Raw genomic sequence first — 27,590 nt, forward strand, 5'->3', positions numbered from 1 at the left:
CGTGCCATGAGGTTGGCCGCATCTCCATTGCCATCATCGTCAGCAAGAATGGCGACTTCCAGCGATATGCTGCCTCCATCGGAGGTAGCGGCCGGCGGCTACGATCAGGATAGGAGGCAACGGCATCAAGTGAGGCATTGAGCGATAGCTCAGCAGACGTTAGTGTCAGCGGCTTGTCACACTGTGGGTTATGCGCGACCTGTTCAGTATTTTTGCGGTTGACTATTGTCGAAACAAGCTGCCTGCTAATGTGTTCCTGCACAAGAACGGTGCAGCAGGGCAGTACAGCAGCCGTTGTTTCTAAATATAGGTTTGTGTTACGACACTTGGCAGCTTGCAGGAACTGACAGCATAAACGAGGCCGTTTCATTGACTTGTTGCCTAACCCGCTTTTCGTGTTTACAAAAACAGTCACATCAAGCGCACTTAGCTTACCTACCTAGGGAGTTCCCGTCACGACCTTCACATCAACTTCTTGTAGTGTTGCGTCTGTGTTCACATGAACAGCAGTTGTAGTTGACCAGTTCTTGGTCGTCTTCCGTTTCGCACCCTTATACTGTTTCTAAAAGACTTCACTTGGAAAGACGGGCTCTCACAGCTAAGTTGATAAGTGAAATACACAGAAACCGCGTAATCAACTCGCGGGTGCTGATAAAATCCTAAGGAAGCAGCGTACCTAGAAGCAGACATTGGTGCTTATAAGGAAGGTGCGAATGTAGGCGTCTGTATTGTTTTGAACACCGCACTTTTGTTTCTCTGCCGCCTCTGATATTTGGTGAGACTGCACAGAAGCATGTCGGGAATGGAAAGCTACGCTCCATGGCTCCATGCAAACCGGGATTGCCGGGACACTTCAGAACACTACATCTATAAATATGGCTGCTAAAACACCGCGTGAAGTAGTTTGTTATGAGCATGTCATCCAGTAAGTGAATGTAGTAGAAGAATCTGGTGTTGGGCCTGTTGGTACATCTAGTTTCAAATCGTGGAAGCTAGCTTTCAAAACACGTACACAAGAAAAAAATTATGGTGACCACATATGCTGGGGGCTAAGCACAGTTTGTTGTCAACCCCCACAGTGTGTGGTCACCATAACTCTCTTGTGTACGTGTTGGAAGGCTGTCCTAAAAGCATGTCCTAAAATAGAAGGCTGTCCTAGAAGCATGTCCTAAAATAAGAGCAGAGTAAAGACTGCACAAGAGAGAGACAAGAAGAGGAGATGAGTACTCAGTTATAACTTGTTTACAAAAAATTTAGAAAAATACACACTCTTTACGTCACAGGCATGCCTGTACACATATCAAAGTGCAAATCCAATTAAAATATCTCCTACAAATTAAGGTAAACCAATACAAACTCACTCCCCCACAAACGCACTAACGTTCGGCTGACACAAGCTGCACCCCCCCCCCCCCCCTTTTTTTTTGAAACACCTAGAAAAGCTTATGTGCCACAGTGCACTTACTGTGCCTCAGCACCTTCGATTTAGAACACAAAAGGCACGCGCTGTGCTGTGGGCAGGAAGATGCGTGCCCCAACCATTAATGAGCATACGCTCACTGATAATTGAGGCGCCCCGAGCATAGTTGCCTCCTGATGTGCTGTGAAATGTTAAGCTGTCACAATCAGTGAAGAAACCAAATCAACTCTGTAGAAGCTTTAGTCTGACGTATGGATTGACTGTACTTCTTTCAAGAGCCACACTTTAACGCCAGAGGAAATAAAGACCTTTCAAGAATGCAGCAACGAAAGCTTCAAGTACCGTGGTGAGTTTCTTGTGTGCCATTTTGGGATGTGTGGTAAGTTTATTGCTACAACAAAACACTCTGTGCCTGTTCTTCATTTGTGGAACAGTACCAGAATCACATTCTCTCTTTCAGTAGTAGTGTGCTGACGTACTAGAGCCATCCTAATGTCGAGGGAGCTGAAGTCAAATATGGAAGCAGTGGCCGTAGCATGTCGTCGCGCTCTCAGACAAGTATCTGTGGATTAGAAAGTCGTCTACAACGCACATGTAGATTTTGTTGCCTGCCAAACACTCGTTTAAGCATTCCAGTGGCGAGCAAAGATTTGCAGATTCTTCAAATATTAGCAGCACTGAATATAATGAAAGGAAGCTTCTAAGCCCTCACTATTATGTGTTAGGCCATTTCTGGGTCTTGTTTGTTCTGGTAATGAAGAAGAAGTGCACCCTGAAAAGCTCTGCAGCTATATCGTCCGCGCTACACAGGAGTGGCTCATGTAACACGTTGGTGTTCATGCTAGCAAAGCCTACGATTGTATACTGTCTCATACTACAGTATCTGTTGATGAGAATGTGTCTTAGCTAATTATTATAATTGATGTAGGTGCTGGGTGTCATTGTGAATAAATATATAGGCGTTCCATAAAAATATGCTTATGACAAACAATTAACAGAAACAAATGCTTGGAATGCCAGTTTTATCATGTCTGCAGTATATTATATGCTTCTGAAAGTTCATAGGTTGATAGTTGGGCCCTCATTTTTTATATGGGTGTGTTATGCCTGTAAAAAAGCTGCATAAAGATGGTAGTATAAAAAAAAACAGGAACATTGCTATTTTTTATGACATCCTGTGTTTTAAAAAAGCACAGGTGGTACCAGGATGCTGGAATTAAATTTTTTTTCATCTTGGTTTTAGTTTCATTCCACGACAACAAGTTCGGTTCTGTTTCTGTGCAGGAACAAAAAAGAAATGTTCCAGAACGGTTGGTAATGTATTTATTCGATGCAAAAGTTACGTGTCAAAGTAATGATAAAAATATTGGATTTGCGGTATAGTTACACTCCTCATTAGAAAGTGTGACAGAGCTAAAACACGTTCTTCCCACATTTCTTAGAGCAGTGCATCTTACTGTACCACGAATTTTTACAAATTAGCCCAAACCAATACCCTCATAATTGTAATATTTTGTTTTCTAAAGTGAATTCCTAAGTTTTTTTAGCAGGCTTAATGCTTTGCTTCAAGGGAGCGAGCATGATCTCGGAAGCTTTATGTCATTGAGTTTACCCTTGATATGCGAGAAAACTGTTCTGATGAAACAAACTTCAGCACCGAGAATGCCCTCTCCATGCTAGCCTGTGTGACAGGCACACGAAAGTCCACTTGCATGCGTTAATATAAACATCTCTGGTTGCCACTGTTTTTGTATTTCGCACAACTTCGACAGATCTTTACTTTTGAATTCCTGCCTAAGATATGCACCATACTGTGCTCTAAGATATGCATGATTGCTCCTGTTGTAATGCCTTTGTTGTTCCAGATTGCCAAGTTTTCACGTGAACCAAAAAGCGATTTAAAAAGTTCAGTTTTACTGCGGGATGAAACAACTGATAATGTTTTGTTTATGTTTTTGTTCAGGTCAAAAGTATCTTTTTTTTTTTAATTTTCGGTTCTCATTTCGTTACGACGCACTGGGTGCTACTGAAGCGCCGTCCCTTGCTCAATTTGTTTTTGTGCAAAGGCATTTTACTTTCTCTTATGATTTTAGTACGTTGCTGATGGTATCTTTGTAAATGTAATTACAGTGCAGAATATTTAATATAGATATTATTCGTAGATGACGCTTGCCCCGCATGTGGGGATGTATCCACGCTGGCGCACATGCCCTGGGAGTGCAAGGCAATGTACACTAACCCCAACACTATATCGGTCAGGTGGGAGGCGGCCCTACGCAGCTCCCTCCTGGCCGACCAACTTTGGGCCGTCCAGCAGGCACGCGGAGCGGCCGATAGGCTTGGCCTAACGGTACTGACGTGGGAGTCGCCTGCTGCAAGCTGACGCGCGCCTTGCAGGACCACAATAAAGTTTCGCAACCAATTAGTTGTAGAGTGCAGCATGGAGGCCTAATTTAAGCTGCACCACTAGCTTTTTTTCCAGCTAGAATAAGTAGATGTTGCATTTGTGACTTTGTTTTCGGCTCATGTCTTTGAGACATCACCTGTCTATAGTCATGCAAGCCTAAGCTTTCGACTTGCATCATTTTCATGGCTTGTACAAATGCAGTGGTGTTTGTGTGCGTGTGTATGTGCATGCTCAAACATGCTTGTTGGCTGACTTACCATACACTTCATCTTTCAGCCTTGCCACTAGGACTACTGGCCGCTTTTGGAGTTCAGTATGCTGTCAAAGTTGGTAAGAAAGCTGATATTTGTAGGTCGCCTGTTTTGGGGGTTGGGGGGTGGGGGGGGGCGAGGGTGAAGAAAAAAGGTTATATATTGTAAAGACAATGTGGTGTGTTTGTTCTTGCCCCATAATGCTGTGTGCATGATCGTGTGGAAAGTTTTCTTCTCAACTTCTACTATGGCTGCTTAGTTAGGCGGATGCATCCAGGTCTCACGCCTTATTTGTAGAGTTAGTAAATCACTGTGAAACTCCTTACCTTACGTGCACAATCTCAGGAAGAGCATGTGTATGATGAGGTTCCAAAGGTTCAGACTTTGAGAAAAGAGGTTTGCCTACATTATCGATCGGTGACTGATCTTAGTTTAGGACCTCCTACTGAGAGACCCAAGAATATATGATTAATGTCTGTTTTTCTTACGTGTACTGTTCTCGCTTTTCTTGTTGCAGGTTACCTCGCACCACACCCGAAGTATGGCCCCTACTTAAAGATGTTCGGTATGAATCACATCCAGATTTGTCCACATTGCACGGCAAGAATTGACAGAACATAACGTCACTGGTGACACCAGCATAGAGTGGTGGCATACAGATCAAAGGCTGTCTGCATCTGTTTACACAAAACTTGACCTTCTTACAATGCGTTGGAAAATGGATTGTAATGAAGGTGAAAACTGGCAAGTGCCCGTCCTTGCATGCCTTCCTTGCCATCCCAAACTATTATTCCACTTAAAAAATAGGATGAAAGCATGCCAGCTAGCTTGATTACATACCTTCTAACAATAACAGTGAGATTTTAGTGTGCTGCCACCACACAGGGCTTGAATTTTGCACCTCTGATGCTCAGGTTGGAGGATATTGCTAGTGGCTTTAATTCGTCTGAAAGCACCAGGAAATTGTGACACTTTTACACTGCCTGTCAAATCTGTTGGGCCACATGTGTTGCAGTTATCACGAAAGCCTTTGGCAATTATGAGAAGTCGGGTGGCTTTGGCTCCTGTGATTGGGGGAATGTGTACAATGTTAGATAGTGTGCATGTACAAGCAGGCAGTGCTGTTGTCTGCATAATATAATGCGCTATGCATCATGAGACTTGCCATCAGGAAGCGTCATACATCCATAACGCAAAGTATGGCAGTTTAGAAATTGGCTTAGCAGCCTGAAAAGCACACTTGTATCTAATGCTTTGTATGTAGTTAATCTGTTGTAATGAAGTACATTTCTTGCACTTTTGTAACTAAGAACTTTCTTCATTCAATAATGGACACTTTAATTCAGTCACTTTTTTTTTTTTTGAGCGATGAATTGTTTGTAATCAGTCACTTATTTACACAAAGTTTAGCAGGCACCGCTGCATAGAGCACTTTATTTCTGCACTAATGGCAAGAGTGGTTGCAGTGCCAGCAGCCTCACTGTTTGTGAAAATTCAGACACAAAAATATGGGTCCTCTGTATATATTTACTTAATCCTAACATTTCGCTGTATGTTGTGTAAACAAGAGCTGTTATTGCTTGACAGTGTGCACGACCTCAGCTTTCATTTAAGTCCACTGGGGGGATGCCGTCTCAGATCTGAAGCAAATATAAAACTTGCTGCAAGCCACTCCTACAAGCCAATCAGTCATTTCCTACATCCCAAACTATTACCATGGCAAGCAGTGCTGCTGTGGCTTTCAGCCGATGAATATAAGCACAGTGTCAGTGAATAATGTTAGCTCTTGTTGTAGTAAGTCATTTAAAACTCTCAGTGTATTTCAGGTGCACAAAGTCTCATTTATACATCACCTACGATGTAGAACTGTGGTTGAACATCCATGTGTAATCTCCTCTTATAGGGACTCTGAATTGAAGCAGTTAATCTGTTTAGATTGACAAGTTTCACACTGATGACTGAAGACATTATCCTCACCATAGTCGGTATTCAACAGAAAAAAAAATTAAGGTCTAAGATTTAGTTTTAAATTTGTTGACGAAACCTCCGTGCATGAGGTCACGAACTTCAAAGTGCGCCTTTTGTACCTCTGTAACATTGACTCAATGTTTTCTGAAGCTTGGTATATAACATTTCTGGCCCCATCAGAAAACAACGTACATAATTTTTATTCATTGGGAACTATGTAGGTCTTAGCAAACACCCTCAACATCTAATGTCATGGTAATTGGTGCAGAAATTTCAATGTGGCATTGCCACCCACATCTTTTTTTTTGTACGTTTTCTTACTTGCGCAGTGCTTCCTCTAGGCAAGTGTGGTGATTTTGATGCTGTGAAAGGCCCCGCCGTGGTGGTCTAGTGGCTAAGGTACTCGGTTGCTGACCCGCAGGTCGCGAGATCGTATCCCGGCTGCGGTGGCTGCATTTTCGATGGAGGCGGAAATGCTGTAGGCTCGTGTGCTCAGATTTGGGTGCACGTTAAAGAACCCCAGTGGGTCGAAATTTTCGGGGCCCTTCACTACGGCATCTCTAATAATCATATGGTGGTTTTGGGACGTTAAACCCCACATGTCAATCAATCAATCAATAGATGCTGTGAAATAGTGATCCACCAGTACTAGAAAAAAAAATGGTTTTCACTTTGGTGTCTCTTCCAAGCAATGTAACTGGCTAAAGCAGTGGTGTTTATTTCATATTCCATATAATGCTCCTAGCTTTTTGGCTAAGAATGGTGCAAAAGCTTACTGTGAAATATTCAAATAATATCGACAAAGCTGTGATGTTGATAACTTGCAAACAATGTGCACAGCCTCTACATCTAAAGAAGACAGGCCTTAATTATGTGTCTCATTTTCAGGCTGCTTTTAGATACTTCACTGAACTTTAAATAAGCATTTTTAATTAGTAAGAATTGGGCAATATAAGCAATAAATAAGGTATAAATAAGCATTTTTCTGAATGCATGTTTTATGTTTGTATCTTTTTTTCTCTCTCTCTCTCTAATTCCCGCAGGCGCTGGGTTTGCAGGGTGGTTGGTGGGCAAAATTTCGTACCGCCGGCAATGTGAGGAAAAGCTGATGAAGCTCCCAAACAGTTCCATCGGAGAAGCTTTGCGACGAAAGTATGGCATCTCTTCTCCTGATGCGTAAGCTACCATTTTGCTCTTACGAAGCTCTATGGCTTAAAGAATTATAAAATTCCGTGGAAGATTCTAGCTTTCAATCCTTGCTATATATCCCATTGCGTGTTTACACACTTCAACATAATCTGTCCAGACTGTGGTTTTCTAGAATAGAGTCATTCTAAGCTTACAGGAACTGAGTAGAGGATTGGTTATAGTTCCAGATCCTCATTTCTTGTATTGTCTCTATGGCTGTTTTTGACTTAGCTATTTTCTGTATGAGATTTACATGTAGAGTCCTTTATAGAGATTCGAATGCATGAAGCAATCGAACCAGCTTGAGCTGCTTACAATACCAATTGCAGCAATATATTGGATGTACAGTACTTGGAGATTGAAACAGGACTATTTAGGGCCGAGTAACTCACATAGTTTCGTCCCACTGTTTGGGCCGTAGCTGTGTAAGTTCGACTCATACAGGTAGATTAGACCCAACATTACCTTTAGAGACCAGACTCTTCATGACATGATGGGCTCATCTCGAGAAATTGCTCATACCAGTCATTATACTAAAGGTTTGTTGTTGCATTTGAATCCGTGACTGCTGTACTATTATACAATAAACAGCCACTGCACTGTGAACTTTTGTGCATCTTCCATGGTAAAATAGACCAGCTACTGCTGTGTTCCCATGCCAAATAATGGCGATAACAATTAAATGTTGCTTCTTTGCATCTACACAGAAATGAAGAGGAACATCTGAAATGTTTAAAAAGAAAAAAGAAATCCACCAATAGTTACGAGACTGCCTTTCGCGAATTCTGAGTGCAGCTGTTTAGGTTTGCTGATTTCGCGACAAGTTGAGGCGTGACTGCTTCGCTAACTGGGAGGCAGGCGTGGCCCCAGTGGAAAACTTCGAGCACCAAGCAAGTCTAGCCAAAAAACTCCAGCTGAGCACTAGATAAGCACGGCGTGTGTGGAGAGAAGGTCAGCTCTAAAGATATACTTCCGGAGGCACTTTTCTTGGGACAGCAAAAATAACTGAAGTGTCATGATTAGCAATGGTACACTCTAAAAAAAAATCAAATATTTGGGTAGCATTGCTGCTACACATCAATAATCGTCATCTACTTCAAGTACTTTCCTCGCGCTATCACCACGGTTCCAGTAGTTTGCGGTCGTGAATGGCACACGCAAGTTGTCAGTGTGACATAGCATTCCCGACAGGAAAGCGGCCAGCGCCAAGTTTTCAAGAAAGGAAATGTGAGCACGTCAGATGACGATTATTGTCGTGTAGCATAACTACTCCCTGAATACTCCATTTTTTTAAAGCGTGATGCTGGGCAGCGAATATTGCTAGCACAGCAGATATACTTTTATTGGTTACCCAAATGGTATGTGCGACTAAAGTAAGCACTGTCGTCTACAGTATGATTATTATATGCCATTTGTTTTGAAACTATGCAGTTAGCTTGGCGGATCACTGCACAGAGAACACTGTTCTTTTTTTTTTCTGCTGACACCTTCGTCAGCTTATTGTCGACATACAGGTGCTGTTGGAACGTGGTGGGATTCAGTGAGCGTGAGAGAATCACCGGTGGGCCTTACAGACTTTACGCACGCTGGGTCGGCCGTGCAGTCGTTCATTGTGGTGGGAGCAAAGATTCAGTTCTTGGTGTTGTAGCGAGCTGACCCTTTACCTTTAACAAATATGTAACAGGAAAGAAACCATTAGTATACAGAAGGTACATTGCGCAACCTGAAGCACACCATGCTGCAGCAGACCTGCCATTTGAACCTGTGACATTGCCGTCATCCTAATTGAAATCATTAATGGGGCTTTACATCTGAAAACCGCAATATACTTATGAGGGATGCTTAGTCGCAAACTTAAAAAATTTCGTCCACCTGGGATTCTGTAATGTGCGCCTAAGTGCTTCTAGCATCCATCTGGCGTGCTGCAATGTGCGCACATGCCTCTAGTGTTTCGCCTGCATAAAAATGTGGCCGCCGCTGTCGGGATTTGATCCTGCGACCTTTGGATCTGCAATCAAGCATGATAACCCCCAGACCACCATGTGGGTTGCCGTCGTCATTGTCATAGAATCAACCACAGAATTACCACATTAACATTATATGATGAGGATTCCTGAACGTAGGCTTCTGAGACGTACAGCACCCCATAGTATGCGCAGCATGATCGTAGTGGCTATGATTTCCCGTCATTCTGATTCTCATTATTGCAGATTCTAGGTAATTTCTAAAGAGGGGTAATAGAAGATTAATTTTGATCTTGTTTGTTATCAAAGACATTATATTTTTCTTGCAGTAACCTTTATATTTACTCCATCACCCAATCAGGACTTTATATGCTCAGTCGTATGCATATGGGAGGTTAGGGAGAGACAGAAAGTTAGGGGGGCAGATGAAATTAGGAAGCTTGCAGGTATAAAGTGGCAGCAGCAAGCACAGGACCGAGTTGACTCGCGGAACACAGGAGAGGCCTTTGTCCTGCAATGGACATAGTCAGGTTGATGACGATGATACTCGGTCGGAAATTTTGATGTGTTTTTGTGCCTTTTGGTTTTTGCAGGGTCATGGGAAGCCAGTCGGGGGATTATGCTTCACTGTCTGGTCAAGATAGATATTCAGGAGACCTTGGCTCCCAAAGCCTGGACCTGCGTAGTTATAATGCACCTCAAGGTCTTGATGACAGCCAGAGGCCGTCCATGGACAGTGAGTATGCATTTGGTTTTGAGTGGTCTTAGAGCACTGTGCAGCGGTCTGGATAGGTCTGTGAGAGCAGCTCTCACAGCATGCAAAATTAATGCAGAAGGGTGTTGTCATCCACCCCGGCTGCGGCGGCTGCATTTCCGATGGAGGCAGAAATGTTGTATGCCCGTGTGCTCAGATTTGGGCGCACGTTAAAGAACCCCAGGTGGTCAAAATTTCCGGAGATTTCCACTACGGCATCTCTCATAATCATATGGTGGCTTTGGGACGTTAAACCACACAAATCGATCAATCGAGGGTGTTGTCATCCAGCTGGACAGCACTGCTTTTTTTTTTTGTTTAACTCTCATTACAGTAGCCAAGAGATTTCTGCTTCAGCGCTAATGCAAATTATCGGAAGCACCACATGAAAATACACACGTCTCGATATAAGGAACCTGGATATAACGGAATATCGATGGCGAGGGGGCCAATTGCGATGAACGTGCTATTGACTCATCGCCGGCAATCTTATCACAGTCATCTGCACATAGCTAGCTGCTCAGCACAGTGACTGCGATCAAGCGCGTCATGCCGCCGTTTGCAAGTTCACCGTCGCCGCATCTTTCAAGGCAGCTTGCGAGCATTGCTTACGAAATTCGTCTTCATTGTGTTAGATGAACAGGCTACTCGCTGCACCTAAGCACGATCCCGATTGAAGCATGCTTGAATAACACACAAACGCGGGCATGCATTGGACTGGAAACAACCCAACAAGCGACGGCAAGAGCCGAGTAGGCGAAACGCTGCCTGCAACTCACCAGGGATGATTGGTTTGATGTAGCAGTACCATGCTTCCCGGCAGTGTAACGACATGAGCTCATTGCAAATGTGGTTTTAATTCACTCGTGAGCAAATGGGCGTCACTTAAACACGGATTGGCCCACCTTGTCATTAGAGGGGTTGTTAGCACTTTGCAATGAAAATTCACAGAAAAATTGTTTGGTCGCTAAGTGCACATTTATATGGGCAAGTCTATATGCAAGGAACTACTCGTATAACAACCATTTATTGCAGTACTTTTGAGTTCATTATAGTGGGGCTCGGCTGTATTGCTTTTGGTCAAATAATTTTAAATCGAATTCGAATAGCATATATATCAAATCTTATAAACCAAAATCGGCATATCTGTCAAGACCTAACTAATCTGCACATGATTATATATATATATATATATTTTTTTTTAATTGAAACAAGGCCTTTCAAATGCCTATTTTTTTTTGTTCAAAGGAAGTGGAAACAACTTTAAATAGTTGTAGAATTTTACTTTTGGTAGAATGTAAGCGATAACTTGTAAAATGTGTAACATTTTATTACTTACTATACTTAGAGCATATAAGCCAGTATAAAAAGTTTTTAAACATCAAAAATGATGAATCGATGTGAGGGTGATATGTATATTTAACCTTGAAGTGGGGCTTTGCGGCAATGCCAAGTTTCAATAAAAAGGTGCTTTCACGGCTTAGCACCCCTCCACTGCAATGAATGCACTTTTACGGGGGTTATGTGCAAACTATCACATATTTACTTGATTCTAAGCATACCCCCTTTTTTTTCACAATTGGGATAATAAAGGTTAAGGAGGGACGCGGCCCTTGAAAACCGAAAAATCGCGAAAAAGTCGGTTTTGGAAAAACCACATTTTTGGGTTGTATGTCTCATAAACTACCTATTCTGTAATTATCAGCACCTAATTCAACCGCAAAGTGCAAAAAAAATACTATTTTCGAGGCCGCCGCGGCGTCCAAAACAGGCGCAAATCCCGAAATCAAACCAAACTTCGCGCACGCGCCATTCCCGGACCATGCGGTCGTCCCGCGCCATCTTGGTGTTGTTTTGACCGTGTATTCTTTCTCTCTCGTTCGCCGCCTTGCAAAATGGCGTCGGCAGCACAGTTGAGACGCTATTGGCGTTTTCCCGCGATGCGATGCGGAGCGCTGATTGGCTAGAGCAGCGCATTCATATCTCGCGGGAGAAAGCGTGCCCGCCATTGGCTGCTGTGCAGCAGCGGGGGCGGTCGCTCCTCTCGATGGCGCGTCCAGCGCGCTCGCTTCGTTGTTGCTCTCTGCTCCATCCGGCTCAACAGACGTCTGCTTACGAGCCGCTCTTCGCCGTGTGCTATCTTTTCGATCATTCTTTCTCGTTTTTTTTTCTTTTGCACTAGTTCTGTGCCTTTCGTCTTTGTTGTTGCGGGCGATGCCGGCAACGAAGCCGAAGTCAGTGCGGAAGTTTAGTGCGCGGAGGCGCGCTATGCGGCTTGTACGATCATCGAAATTCCGCTATTTTGCTGCGGGTGCCGACTGCGTAGACGCTTGCAGCGACGGAACTGTGTTGTCGGCTGTCGCCAGTCGAGAATCCGACACATCGAGTGTGGCTGAAGCCGCAAATGCACCGAGTGTTTTCGAGATCGCCGGGCTCGACACGTGCTCCGAATCGATGCCATCCAGTGTGACACCGAGTGCTTCTGATATCGCCGGACCCAGCACTTCGTCTGAATCGGTGCCGCCATCGAGCGTGAGTGAACCGTCGCTTCATCTGCGGACGCGTTTCCAAACGAAGGAAGAAATCAATGCGAAGGCGAAACGTCGTGACGCCGTTCGCGCTGAACTCGAGTCTACGCCGGCGACGCAGAAGAAATTTCAACTGATGCAGCCGGCTCTTGCACCTGCAGTGACAAGTGAGGGCGAACATTTTTCGCTCGTTCAAATGAACATCTTTAACGTCGTGCTCAGCCGCACAGTGTGCAAAGAATGTTTGAAAGGTGCTATGACTGTCCGAGAGAGCACCAAGCTTGGACTTGCAACAAAACTTGAAGTCGTGTGCGCCTCTTGTGGCACCGTCGATAAATTATGGACATCACCCCACAAAAAGGACACGCAGGCCTTCAATGTAAATGTCCGCACCATAATGGCTATAAAGCAAATAGGCAAGGGGCAAACAGCTCTTAATGACTTTTGGGCTGCCACAAACGTCTCTTACAGAGGTCTTCACCACAAGACGTTTCAAAAGCACTTGAAAGAGACGTTCAGGAAGCCTGAGGCCACCGCTTTGGAGAAGTTTTATGCTGATTCTGCCACAGCAGTGATCAAAACATATAAAGAAATGGACCCCAGCTTCTGCAAGGACATCACCGTAGTGTACGATGGCACATGGCATAAGCGGGGTCACACATCACACATCGGAGTGGGATCGGTGATTGACTCCTTTACAGGTCTCATCTTGGATGCTGTAGTTCTTTCAAACCACTGCCTTTGATGCCAAACAGGGCCCAAACCTGGAGATGCAGCATACAAAAGCTGGCAGAAGCACCACATTTGCCAGAAAAACACAGACGCAAAATCAGGAAGCATGGAAGTGGAGGCAGGCTTGACTCTCTTTGGGCGGTCTGTATCCAAGCATGGCCTGCGGTACACCACTCTTGTGTCCGACGGAGACAGCCGTACCTTCGCTGCCCTCACAGAAGAGAATGTGTACGGGCTAGTGCTAATTGTAAAAGAAGAATGTCTGAACCATGTTCAGAAAAGGATTGGAAGTGCTCTTCGAAACATTGTGCAGAAAAGTGATAAGCCACTGAGTGGGAAGGGGAAGCTGACTAAAGCCCTCATTGAAAAGCTGACAGGATATTATGGTTGGGCCCTGAGAAACAATTCAACTGACCTAACAGCCATGCAGCGTGCAGTGATAGCAACATATCACCACGTCACATCGACTGACCAGAACCCTCACCATGAACTTTGCCCAGAGGGGGCTCAATCGTGGTGCCACCATAGAGCTGCAGAGGCAAAGCGTGAGCCACAGCCAAAACATAAACACAGCCTACCGGACTATGTCGCTGCAGCTATGCTGCCCATCTACGAAAGACTGTCACAAAAGTCGCTTCTTCAGCGCTGCCTGGGAGCGAAGACGCAAAATGCATCAGAATCATTCCACTCCATTCTGTGGTCTCTGATGCCGAAGGAACAACACTCATCCTTGATCGCGGTAGAAACAGCACTGCATAAAGCAGTGCTGCGCCACAATGCCGGCTGCTGCAAAGCAACCCAAGTGATATCGGACTCCATTGGACTTCAACCAGGTCATCTGGCCATCCAGCGAGCTCGTAAAAAAAGACGCTTTACGCCTAAAAAAGAATTCTAAAAGACACCAAGAGAAGATGGAGGCCAGGCAAAAGAAGAAAAGAGTGCGCCAGGACACTTCTAGCTACTGGGCTGGAGCTTTTTGAAGAAAACACGTGTTTTGAACTTTCTCGGCCTGTTTTCTCAGAACGGATTTTTTTGCTAGTTGTGGTGCTGAGGAAAGCAAGAACTCGAAAACCGTGCATCAGATTTGTGGGCCGTTTTTTTTATTCTGTTCCTGAATGACCTTGCAAGGGCGTAACAAGGTCCTTTTTTTGAAAATTGGTGCTGTTAATTTATAATAAACAATTAATTTTTGATGAATCTGGTCATTACTGGATACATCAAATTCAAAGTTGCGTGAAAATATTTGGGGGGGGGGGGGGGGGAATTAAAAAAAACGGCTTTGTAGCGCCCTGGGATAGCTATCAAGGAATGACCACAATGAATTTCAGCTTTCTACTATGTCCTGGGATTTCTCACGACTCTTCCTCAGGCACCCATGTGAAGCACCCAGTTAAACCTCAATAACTCTGGAACTAAGAAACACAGCTTCGTGAAACTTAGCAGTTGTGCTAGTTTTATTTTAGTGAACCGACCCTGAAAGTTTCATCCAGATATCTTAAAAAATAAAAAAGTTCGGTCTCCACGGTAGCCTCCCCCCTTAAGGGGGGAAAAAGCTTAGATCCAAAAAATTGAAAAATGACCGTGCATCCCAGTACCTTTTTGCAACAATATATCAACCAGGCTGACGCAAGAAATCGTACTTTAAAATTTGAAAACAATAAAATGAAAAGTAGGTGCACACAGTGAAGCCATCACTTGTGTAGTAGGTCAGTCACTATTACTGCCGCTCGAGTCCGTCGCACCATTCGAGCGATCACTCTCGGTGTCCCACAGCAGATCGTCTTTGGTGCCGTCCAAACTATTCATGATGCAATGCTTTTTTAACGACTCCACGACAATGTCGACTTTGATACATTTCCACTCATCCGAAATTCATGTTGCCACGGTGGCTTTACCGTCGGCGGCTTTCTTTTTCCCCCTCCCTTCTTTGTCGGAGTTCTGAACCCTCTCTTCATACTCCTGTCAAAGGTGGTGTTTGAGTGGCTTGTTCACCGAGATGTCCAGAGTTGCAGCACTGGTGTCATGCCTCCTGGGATACCGGCCAAGTCGCAGTTTCTCTTGAGCAGCTTGGTCTTCACATCTGGGGTGAGGTGGCTGCAAAAAGCATCTAACACAAGCATAGACCGCGTATCTGAAGCTCTCCCAAGCAGTGCCCTCGCATACCGCTGCCACACAACCCGGATCCAGTCTTCTATTAGCTTGGCTGTCATCCATCCTTTCTCCTGGACCCGTACGATGACGTCCTTCAAAAAACACTCATTTTTGGGCATGTTTTTTTCTCTTCAGAAATATGTAGGGCGGAAGCTTGTGGCCATCAGCTGTGATGCACAGCATCATTATGACACGGTGCTTCTCTTACCCTGTCATCTTCCCTTTCACTTCCTGGGCTCCTACCACATTAACGGTGCATGCTATCAGCATGTTCAAAAAAAAAAAAAGGCATCTCATCAGCGTTGCTGATCTGGCCGAAATCATAGCTGTTTAGTCTGTGGACATCCAGCACATGTTGCTGAAAAGCAATGAGTTTGTCATCAAAATCACTTGATAGCTTTTGACATATTGTGTTCCGGCGTCTTAAAGAAAATGCATTCCTCTGCATCATGCGCTTCACCCAGATGCGGCTAGCATGAAACACCACCCGGGGGAATCTCCATTCTCCTCGCCATCTCCATCGCCTTCGTCTGGATGGCATCAGTAGCGACAGCGAAGCCCCTGTTCCTTTAACTGCAAACAAACTCGCAGACTTCCTATTCGTGTTCAGGGAGTCAGCCCTTACACGGTCTCGTGAAGTTTTTGCGAGTCGTGGCACCCTTCAGAATCTGATTCCGCTGCTTCTTCCACTTGATGATGCAGGCTCGGTCTGTGCCGAATTCTGCAGCAGCACTGTGATTGCCATTGTCCTCGGCAAATGCAATCGCAGCTCACTTAAACTTCAAGTTGTAGGAAGCCCTCTTTGCACTCTTTCTTGAAGGGGACTAAAATTGTTCAATTTGAGTGGTGTTTGAATTAGCTGGCCAATGCTAGAATGAACAGTCATAGCACCAGGCTACGCAGATAGAACCCAAAGATGCCGCCCACGAACTCGTTTCTGACCGATGTCAGGGCTATCAAACAACTGACAAAGAAACGTGGGCACGCCACCCGCCACCACGAAGCTGGCCCAATCTGTCCGGATTTGCAGATTAGCTTCGATTAACCGCCATTTCTTGTGATGCCATGTCTTGTCTGAACCTAGCAACATACCACATGGCGGCTTCTGAGATTAGCGACGAAAGGGCACACTTGGTGGCCCTTACTATGCCGTGCTCGCAGAAAGAGAAAAAAGAGGGGGGGGGGGGTGTTTAGATTCACAAGCAAACTTTTTTTCCAAAATATTTCTAGTGGAATTGGGGGGAGGGGGGTGGTGCTTACAATCACGCAAGTATGCTAATATACAGCTTTTCATTCATTTTGAATCCTTTAAAACTTTTAATACTTCAAATTTTAATCGGAGTGAGTTTTGCACAAGCCTTATAATTAGGCTTGTGCGAATACTGAATTTTAGGTATGAAGCAAATTCGATGTGACTAATGATCTTGATCAAATAATTTCAAATCAAATTCGAAGGAAATGTATGACATAAAAAATAAAAAAAATATTTATCATGACCTAACTAACCTGCACAATACTTTTTTGAATTGAAATAGGAGCTCTATGCAAATGTCTTTTTTTTTTCATTCAAAGAAAGTTGAAATAGCCTTAAGTAGTAGCTCCAGTAGGATGCGAGTGATAACCTGTAGGATACTTAATATTTTAAAAAGTTATTATACTTGGATCATATAAGCTGTCGTAACAAGCTTACTAAAATGAAGAATTGATTTGAGGGTAACATATTCCTTTAAAAGGGCCCTGCAAAACTTTTTCAAGTAGCCATGGAGCCAGTAAACATGCTTGTTGCCTCACAAGTTTACCACCGCAAAGTTTCTAGAATCGGTTCAGTATGAGCGGAGTTCCAAAAATTTGTTGCACGCTTGCATTCTCTCTTCTCGTTCTGACGAACTAGCTGAAAGCTAAGCACGGGGGATGGCATGGCGAAAGAAAACACGCCACACGCACCTCGTGACTTTGAGCATCTTTTTTTTTTTTTTCTTCGAATACGCGGCTTTTCAGTGCGATTGCGCACATACTCGTGGACAAGCGGAGGCCCCGGTGACGACGAGCGCGCCATGCTCAAATCAGCCAATGGCTGTGACCAGAGCCGTATATTCTTTCTTGGCTGTGACAAGTCATTTTTGAACTTGTAGTGTCATTTGCAGAGGGGAGAAAGCAATTTTTAGCTTTGAAAGTTTATTGTGAATTACAGGCCGCATGCTGCACTACAATATTTGCCTCGCGTGTTCTCGGTAATCTCGACTGCCTGTCAACAGCGTTTTCTAACCATGTTTAGCAAGTGTTGCAGGACCCCTTTAAACTTGAAGGAGGGTTTCGCGGCAAAACGAATTTTTCTTTAAAAGGTGCTTTCATGGCTTAGCACCACTACACTGCAGTGAAACCACCTCATCTATACACATGCGGACTAATACCGTATTTACTCGATTCTACCGCGCCGTCGATTGTAACGCGCACCCGATTTCCACCGCGAAAAAAAAACGTAAGACATCAATTGCAGCGCGCACCCATTTTTCTCGCTGGCCCGCACGATCACAACACTCGAAAAAACGACTCCTTTCGGGAGCGTCTTCCATTTAAATATGAGGTACGGGCGAAGATTGTGCCCATCTTACGTGTAACAGAGCATTGCCGTCACTGTAGTTTTACCGTCGACCGATGCCAGCACGCGAACTTGCTTCGCCCCCTTCTTCTCGACAGTTGTGTTGCCAGGCATGTCGAAGCAAAGAGGTGTCTGATCGGCATTCCCGATTTGCCCAAGCAGGTAGCCGTTGTTGCGCGGCAAGTTTAGGACGAACCTCTGAAAACTGTGAAGCTTTTCATCGTACTCCTCCACAAAACTTTTCGCATATGCATGTTCCCCTTCAGAGGGAAAAGCCTTTCCTCTTCATAAAGTTAGTTAGCCAGCACCTGCTCGCTTTAAATTGGCTCCGCATTAGACCTGTTTCTAAGACTAATTGCATAGCCCGCACTTGGAGCAGTTCTGTCATCACGGGCCGCTGTGCCGCTCGCTGCTCAAGCACATACTCGCCCAGCAGCTCTTTAATTTGTGGAAACCGACCCTGCTGTGGTCCACTGAAGCCTTTGCGTGAAGCTTTGCTGTCGACAATCTTCTGCTTTTGTTTCCGCCGGTCCCGCACGCACGTTTCGGGAACTCCGAACGACCGCGATGCGACCAGATTTCCGTCTGTTTCTGCACACGCGATGACTTTTCCTTTAAAAGCGGCATCGTGGTGCACTCGTCGAGTTTTTCGAGTCGGCCCTTGCATGCCGTCGATGCTAATGCACTACTAGATGACGAACTCCTCAGCACACGTACGAAGTGCCGCACATGGGAAACACATAGGCAGAAATGGCCGACGCGCCATGTCGACGCACGTAGGGGGCGGCCATTTTGGAATTGCAGATGGCGATAGATTGACCGTAATTTTTTTTTCGCACTCGATTCTAACGCGCATGTGATTTATGAACTCGCTTAACCAGAAAAAAGGTGCACGTTAGATTCGAGTAATTACGGTATACACTTATTCGTTCATTGCAAATACTTCGAAAACATTCAATCATTTAAATTCTAATACTCGACTACTCGTTAAAATATTCGAAGAATTCTAATGTTCGCATAAGCCTACTTGTAATATATATTTTGTACAAGCTCTATAAAAAGCTTTTGGGCACAGCACATCTGATTGGGCTTCAAATTGTGTACCACAGCTGGAAATGAGTACCGCCAGATTTGCCTTTTTTTGTGATTTCTGAAGTGTCCCCGTGGACCAATCTCTTTGGGCCTTTTCTGTATGAAGAATTTAGTGAAAGGATTACAGCTTTGGGAGGCGCCCTTATGGGAGGCGGTGGAGGCAGTGGAACAGGTGTCTTGTATTTTCAGGGATCAATGGTACAGATACCGTGTAGACCGCTTATAACGTAAGTCACGGGAGTTGTAAAATCCGCGCTATAAGCGGTACCGCGTTATAACCAAAGCATGCTTTTTTCGGCCTTTGCCTATGTCAAAAGGGCAACCCACCTTTCAAGAGCAATTTACTACACTTTTCACTCGCAGACACATTCAACACAATCACAACACCGCACGGAAACGAAGTTCTCAAGTCCGGCATCAGCGGAAGAACGCCGTTATTTTCGTCTGGCGATGCTTGCGAACAGCACTGCGAACATTTTCGGCCTCCACGAAGCTTAAGTGCTGAAGCGATTTCTCGCTCAAACTGTTTTTCGCGCAGTACGTTTTCACTTTAGCGAGGTATTCCAATGCGTCTTTGCACGGGAAATCCGGTTCTGGCGTCGGGTCGACATCGTCTTCGCCGTCCGACTCATTGTCCGTTGCAACCTCCGCACTACCGCGCACCGCTGCGACAATCGCGTCATCTGTGCTCGCTTCCTCGCAGACAGAAAGCTCTGACTCCCCGGCATCGACAAATTCTTGGAAAGTGTCGGTGGTGGTTACAAAGTTGCTGTCAACGAGGCAGGACCACACATCGTCAGTGTTGAGGGTCTCATCAGCGAGCGACGTGTCGCTCTGCTCATCGTCTTCCAGAGCCTCTGCATTGCGCACGAGGCCTGCCCTCTTGAAACACTTGCTTATGGTATCGGCCTTTACCTGCCACCATGAAGCGACCACCATGTCAATTGCGCCTTTTAAGTTCACTTTAAGAGGCTGCTGCTGCATGCTCAGCAAAACTCTTTTGCAAATGCTCTTTTTGTACAGCGCCTTTACGGTTGCGATGACACCCTGGTCGAGAGGTTGACTTTTTGCTGTAGTGTTGGCAGGCAAAAACTTTTGGTTGACTGCGGTCAACTTCGGCTTGACGTTGTGGGCCGTGCAGTTGTCGAGGATAAGCACGACCCACCGCTTCTCTGCCACCATATCCTCATCAAACTTGCAAAGCCAGCTGGTGAACAAATCCTGCATCATCCACGCCTTTTTATTGGTTTTGTAAGTCACTGGCAGGCACTCTCGCTTTTTAAAGCAACGTGGCCTTGCCGATTTACCTATGACAAAGAGGCGGCACTTGTCGCTCCCGCCCAAATTGGTGCAAAACAATACAGTTATGCGCTCCTTTGAGACCTTGCAGCCGGAGCAGGCTTCACCTTTCAGCGCAAGCGTGTGGTTGGGCAAAAGGTTATAAAATAAACCAGCTTCATCGGCATTATAAATGTCTCTGTCAGTATAAATGTCTCTGTCAGTATAAATGTCTCTGTCAGCATACTCTCCAAGTTCAAGCGAAGCCAGACTTCGATAGACTCGTCATCGACAGCGCCGCTTTCTCCGCACACCACTTTGCAGCTGATGCCATGGCGATCTTTGAAATGCTGAATCCACCCGTTGAGTGGATTGAAATCGTCGTGGCCTAAAAGAGCTCTGAGACACTTGGCCTTTTGTTGGATCATGGAGCCACTTACTGGGATGCTCTGAGCCCTAACTTCGCGGAACCACCTGAACAGCGCTGCGTCCACGTCTTCGTATTTTGACGTACGTATTCTCTTCCGTGACAGGGAAGACAAATCTTGCTGCAGTTGCTGCCGCAGTTTGTCCTTGTTTTTGTAGATGGTCGACACGGTCGTGTCGGAAACGCCGTATTTCGCCGCCACTAACGCCTTCTTCATGCCACTCTCAATGTCCCTTATGAGGCATTTCTTAATCTCCAGCGATAAGGCACGGCGTTTTTTCACACTGCTTGAAGACGCCGCCGACGCCATGGCGACAGAAGCTACGCAACACACGTGCTCTGGGCTCTCAGGCGGCAATGACACGGCGAAGCGCACACAGCAAATTCAAAGAGGCAAAAGAAGGAGCTTGAGAAAAAAAAAAAAAAGCACGCTACTGCTTCTCTCCTCCACTCCGCGCAGCGCGCACCCGGATTGGACGCTGCCACGGTCGTCACGGTGACGAAAACACGCTCTCTCCTTCCAAGGTCTCCCCGACTCCCTCCCTACTGTACCCTCTCTTCTCCTCCGCAATGTTTGACTTTTCGCGGCGGTCTCCACGTGCGCCCTCCCGCTCACACACCCAACGTTCCGGCGCGCCGGGAATGCCGCCAGGAAACCGTGCCGACCGTGCTCCGTTCGCCGATTTTATGGTCGCGCGCCTAAAAACTCAGCGCTATAACCAGTATTCTCCTTCACGCGCCTACGCAATGAACGGTCGGCCTATACATTGAGTTCTATGGGCGACATATCGGTGGTCAAAAAAACCCTCGTTATAACCGGTCCCGCGCAAAAAGCGGTTACGTTATAAGTGGTCTGCACTGTACATTCCACTTTTTTCTCATAAGCTAATGGTTGTATTTTGTTCGAAGTTGCATCATACTGTTTTTAAAAATGCTGTTTATATATTAAGCATGAACATTTTCTGTTATCATGTGTATAGATGAATCCACAAGCAAATAACTGAATGACCCATTCTGCATTTGCTGATCATATAGAGCGAGTGCACGCTGTAGGGTCTCTTGATGAGCGATGCTCTTGGAACACATGGAGCCAGTAGACACGGTCAAACCAAACCAAATATTGTGCACAGTTATTCATTACTTTTACAATGACAATATTTCCAGTCGACTGAAATACATCACTAGTGATCAACATGCTAAATAACCTTATACACTATTTCAGTACACTCAGTCAGCATAATAAATACAAGGTAATGTCAAGGCATCGTCGCCAATGTTCAACTCGCCGCGAGAGACCCACAGGAGACGGCTCGCAGGACTCCGTCAGGAGAAGACCATTCACGGCAGCTGCCATGCACCAAAGACAGCGTGTTATGTCTCATGTGCCGCCACTCGGTTTCCCCACCTGGCGTCACTGCTAGCGCTGCCGTGCTAACCATCACGATGATGATGATAAACGCGCACGAGCACAACGCTACCTCTCACTTGGCGGCTAAACCTAAATGCAGCCCATGCGCAAGATGCGTATGGGCTGCACAAGGCTCAAACCACTTTACAGGAGGTGATCGCACCCTCACAACACATTCGTCACTTCCATTTGTTTTCTTAATAAATGCAACTTCAGTCAACAGCCAATAGAGTTGCCTCAAACTATGCGTTGTTTACAAGTAAAATTGTTGACGGATATTCCGCTAAAATTTGTTCTTTACATTCGATTGTGTTCAAAGACTGGTGTATTTTACAAATCTGTTACAAAAGGAGTTTGGATTAGAAAGGTGACAAGTGATGCATGTGAATGGTGCCCAATATGCTAAATTGTCTTTTGCATCCATGTACCATAGTTAGCTTTCACTGCAGCAACACACTCTAACTTTTTGTGTGCTACCCGCTTGTGACTATCAGACCAAGAAAGAGTGCTATGTTGCTTGTTCCTCCATCAGACCCAGTTATCGCTGAGGTGCCTGAGAACCTTCCGCCAGCTAAGTACTCGACCACATACGAAGAGCTGCGGCGACGAAATCGTGACGAATACGAGAGGCGCCTTTCGGCACCGCCACCCCCATCGCAGCTGCCACCACCTGCTTTGTCACAGCAGCCTCCACTCACTCCTTCGCAGCCTCCTGTGCTGCCTCCGTCTCAGTCCTTTGATGGAAGGACAGAGAGGGGCTATCCTACAAGAATCCCCAGTTCTGCACCATCGGGCGGTGGCACAGGTTTGATTTGTTTTTTGTGTTTTTTCAATATCACTTGAGTGGTCTAAGGTCATCATACATTAAAAGGCAACCATGCTAAATACAAAATCAGTTAAAAGTGATTGTCTTTTAGAAGCTTTTTCTTCATTGACTCCCCTATCATAGGTTCATTAAGAAAATGATCCTCGAGATTTCATTTTTTAATTTTTTGCCAAAATTTTAGAACCTGGAAGCCACTGCGACTTAACAGATTTCAGCTTTTTTTTTTCCATATTCTGATTGCATTGCCTCGATAACGTGTCAAGTCGCCACATGCAAACTCCAAGCCCCGTAGAGTAGTATATGTACTTTGTTTTTACCGATAATTACATTGGCTCTAGCAGATGCAAGTTGTGCACACAGCCAACAGCTGGAGTAAGTGAAGTACATAAGAGGGAGAATCTTTGCATCCTCCCGAATGTAGCGCAAAAAGGTGTACTATCAGCGTCAAATGAAACCCGAGCAGCGGCAAGCCTTTGCGATGCTATAGCGCACACCATCCACTTATCGCTACGAACAGGCTCGCATATATGCAGAAAGCTGCCGAACAGGATGTGAATCATGATAACTGGACGGCACACACTACACTATCGCAAACGCTTGCCACTGTTCGGGTTTCATTTGGCGCTGATAGGACTAGTTGCTCGAAAAAAAAGTTTTGCAATCTAAGAAAATTTCTTGTTGGTTCAGTAATAAAGCCTACTTTATAAGTGCTCGCTTTTAGCTGTTGTTGTACAAATATGGAAGGTAAGCTTTAATGGCATGTAGCTATTGCATCAAGCAGTCTAGACTGATCCTCAGCTATGCATCCAAATACAGCAAAACTCGGTAATACGATCACGGCTCGTGCGAATTTCAGGATGATACGAATTTTTCTGGAGTCATGGCCAAGGGCTATTGGCCTGCAGTGTAATCACAGCTGTTCTGATTACCCTGCGATATACGAATGTGCCGCACAGGTACGAACATACGCTGTCTGCGCTGTCGCAAAGAGCGTGACGTGCACGTGCAAGCACAAGAATCCAAGCTCGTGCGCTACGCCACTAGTCGAACATTTCGAATTCTGATATCATGTCAGAATGGCCATCATGATGATTATCAAGATACGTTGTAGCCTCCAAGATCGTGCGCACGGATCTTAGAGGCCTAATGCACCTTTGTATGCCTTTGTGTTTACATGACAGATAATGTTGAGGTCGCGCACTCTCCCTTGTTTTTTCTTTTAAATGTGTTGGCACGTGCTGATTGGGCAGGTATACTTATAAAAGGTACACCTGCCTACCGCATCGATGCAAGCCATGTCCTTCCAATAACACATCTCATAAGAAATGGACAAGAACCAAAAGAGGAAGTGAACGGTCTTGCTGAAGGAGCTAAGCCTCGTATTGGGACATGCATGATTGTTGGGGACGAGCACATCTGCTAACTCTGGGATTGGCATGGGAGAGAAAAAATTGAACTTTATTTTGCAACCAGGCACGCATTCTCTTTGCCCAGAGGCGGATGACGTTTTCATTCCAGGTAGCCATGGCTAGACACAAACGCCTGAGGAGCCCTTTCCACTAGCCGTAGCTGGTCCTCAGAGTTTACTGACATCAGAAATGCCTCCCCCCAGTCCACTCCAGCATTTAAAGCGAATTTATGAAGAAACATCCCAACACCACTGCGAAAATAAGATATTAACAAGAAAAACAGCCGTGCTGAAATTTTCTGGGCTTTATATATCACGCGAACAGCTCTCTTTATATCACTTTTGCCATACTACTTTGGATCGTGCTAAGGAGCGTTCCAAGGGGCTGTGACTTCTGGCAGGTCGTTATGCATCTGGTTAATTAATTATATATATGCAGAGGCACTGCATATTGACGAGTACAAGTATGGTCGTTCATGCCTAAAAACTATACTGGCTATTCTCCAGAGCTGTTCATAGCCTTTCTGCAGCCCCAAAAAACATAAATTAAGCACGTACAGCAGCTTTGAAGTCCCATACTCGTTTTTCATGTCTTTTAGGAGATACGAATTTTGAATGATAAGAGTATTTTTGGTGACCCCGCAAGATTTGTATTACCGAGGTTTTATTGTATACTGTCTCTCACGAGCCGCATCTGCTTTGGGAACAAAACACCACACTTTTTTTAATTTTAAAACACATTAGATTCTGTCTATTGCACTAGATCAGTCGTTCTCAGCCAGGGATGTGTCGGGGACATTTTGTGGACTGGTGGAAGTGATGGGGGACCCCTTGCAGTGGGGGGGAAGGAGCGGGGAGGGGTACGTAAGTAAATTAATACAACTGGAGCGTGAAACACGTGCCCTTTATTGCTACCAAAAGCATCAAGCAAACGTGCCAAATCACTTCATTTTGGACAGTTCATCAATACGGCACAGTCACTCTTAAAGAAAAATGCGGGTAGGGGTTTCGTGGATCATAGAAATGGTGAAATCCGCAAAACCCTTACCCATTTGAGAACCACTGCACTAGATCATAGCAAATATATTCCTGAGGTGTTTGTTTTTTTCGCTAAAACATGCCACCATTGTCACATGTGCAACGGCATTTCTCATAATGTGATAATATCATGGCACTTTCTACCATTGTTTGGACTGCGTCTATAACTTACAGCGGCCTCCTTTTTTTCCTCTCTCTCCCCTTTTCCTCAACAGGCAAGAAGAACAAGTATGGAGACAATTGGGAAGATTAAAAATTTATTACCTCCTAGGAAACACTTGTATTCAAAGCAAGAGGAAGGGCACATAGAGTCCCCTGCAAGACATTGTGGTTTAGGATTAATCAAAGTAAATATAAATTGTGCCGACATTTTGCCTGCTTCGTGATTTTTATTGCATAACCCAATACAGTCGCTCACATGCTTCGATATGGTAAGCACTACTAGAAAATAGGCTTGTGCGAATATGCGAGCCCTCGGAAAATTCGCATGATTAATGCAGTGTTCAAATTCGCTTTGATTCAAATATAAATTAGAGGAAATTTCAAAGTGTTCGAAATGAACGAAAAGGTGTTTATTAATTCGCATGTAATCTCCCTGTAAGGGTCGCTTCACTGCATCAGAAGAGTTGTGTTTCAGAAGACACCTCTCCAGGGGAAATCTGTTGGGCCGCCAAGCTTCATTTTGAGGTGAAAGGAACGTATTACCCTCGGATCAATTCGTCATTCTTTAAGTTTAAAAGATAGTTATACCAGCCTATATGCTCCAAGTATAGTAAATTTTAAAGCGCAACATATTTTACGGTTTATCACGTGCGTTCTGCTGAAGGTCAAACCCTGCTACCATTTAATGTTGCTTGCATTTCCTTTGAACCACGAAGAATTACATTTGCACACACCTTGTCTCACTTTTAAAAAGATATTGCGCAGGTAAGCTGGGTCGTGACAAATAGGCTCATTTTCCTTTATAATATGCGATATACATTACTCAAATTCAATTCGAAATCATTCGACCAATCTCGCCAATCGCTTCGAACCTAAAATTTTGAATTCGCGCAGGCCAACTAGGAAATTGTATGACAGTAGCTTGAGCTCCCAATAATTTGTTTAACATATCTTTTAAGTAAGATATTAAAAAAAAACTACAGCATGTAATGTTTTGTAAACATTTTGAGGGACTACCTCTAGTATTGTTCCAAGAATGATGCTGCACATATCACGCTTCTTTTTTTTTTCCTGAATTGAGATACAAACTGGCAGCCACATTAGGCAGTGCCTGCGAACGGTATTTTCCTTTTCTCCGCATCACTGGACAAGTGTTTCAGGACATTGTTGAATATCGACCTTGAGGCACTAATGAGCTCTTCCAAGAGCCAGTGCTATCTAACTTGCATCGGGCAAATCCTCTCACTATAAAGTAGATATCAGGTTGTATAGTGGCTGTTGAGACCGAAGTAATCCTTGGCACAATCAGGCCCTTAGCCAGTTAATATTTCGGGAGGGAGCCCATATATTTAAAGCTTTGAAAAGCACCTATCTTTACTGTTTATTCTTGGTAAAACACCTCCCACCATCCGAATTTCGAAGAGGGCCCAGGCCACATGTCACTCCCCTGGCTACGACACATTGTACCCTCAAGCGAAGCTGTGCACTCTTTAGACTGGTAAATCGAACATTGAGCCACCTGCTAAGCACAGCATTTAAATTACTTTTGGGCTTGCTGTTAACATTCTTGGCAAGCTTCCAATAATGGATGTGTTTTTATTCCTATGTCCACCAACACCGGTGGTCTAGTTCTTCTTGGGGCTTGACTGCTGACCCAAGATCAAAGGACGAAGTCCCGGCTGCAACAGCCGCGTTTCGGGAAGTGCAGAATTTTGCAGGCCCGTGTGCTAAATTTAAGTGCATGCTGAAGAACCGGAGCCTTCTGCGGCATCTCGTCTAATTATATTCTTTTAGGGCATTATTTTTTCTCCCAATATCTAACAAATGCCCACAAGCAGACATTGACTGGAAGGGTGTGAAGGACTTTCCCTTTCAAGAGTAGAATGTAATAGAATATATTGGCCCTATTAGCATCACCTTTTTATTTATATGCCACGTTTCGCTTTGCAGAGGACACTTCAGCTATACCACAGGAAAACGAGCACCTGC

The 27,590-nt window shown here is 44.8% G+C and overlaps 1 protein-coding gene across 1 annotated transcript; it reads left to right on the top strand.

The window, feature by feature from the left end:
* asrij (OCIA domain-containing protein asrij) lies at window positions 1-25,808 on the top strand. The gene is made up of 8 exons (XM_075878499.1): window positions 1-129; window positions 1,697-1,766; window positions 4,104-4,157; window positions 4,596-4,643; window positions 7,090-7,222; window positions 9,792-9,934; window positions 22,700-22,972; window positions 25,655-25,808. The coding sequence occupies exons 1-8, from the start codon at window positions 7-9 to the stop codon at window positions 25,690-25,692; spliced, it is 882 nt and encodes a 293-aa protein (XP_075734614.1). The 5' UTR covers window positions 1-6; the 3' UTR covers window positions 25,693-25,808.
* Window positions 25,809-27,590: the final 1,782 nt, after the last annotated feature.

The sequence above is a fragment of the Rhipicephalus microplus genome, chromosome 2 (genome assembly GCF_043290135.1).
Source record: "Rhipicephalus microplus isolate Deutch F79 chromosome 2, USDA_Rmic, whole genome shotgun sequence".
Classification (NCBI taxonomy): Eukaryota; Metazoa; Arthropoda; class Arachnida; order Ixodida; family Ixodidae; genus Rhipicephalus; species Rhipicephalus microplus.

What these genes read in the sequence shown, in the direction of transcription:
- asrij (XM_075878499.1), top strand. Translation starts at nt 7, where the DNA reads ATGAGGTTGGCCGCATCTCCATTGCCATCATCGTCAGCAAGAATGGCG. An exon ending in ATAGGAGGCAACGGCATCAA is followed by an intron (nt 130 to 1,696) that starts GTGAGGCATTGA and finishes ACTTCTTTCAAG; the next exon opens with AGCCACACTTTAACGCCAGA. An exon ending in ACCATCGGGCGGTGGCACAG is followed by an intron (nt 22,973 to 25,654) that starts GTTTGATTTGTT and finishes TTTCCTCAACAG; the next exon opens with GCAAGAAGAACAAGTATGGA.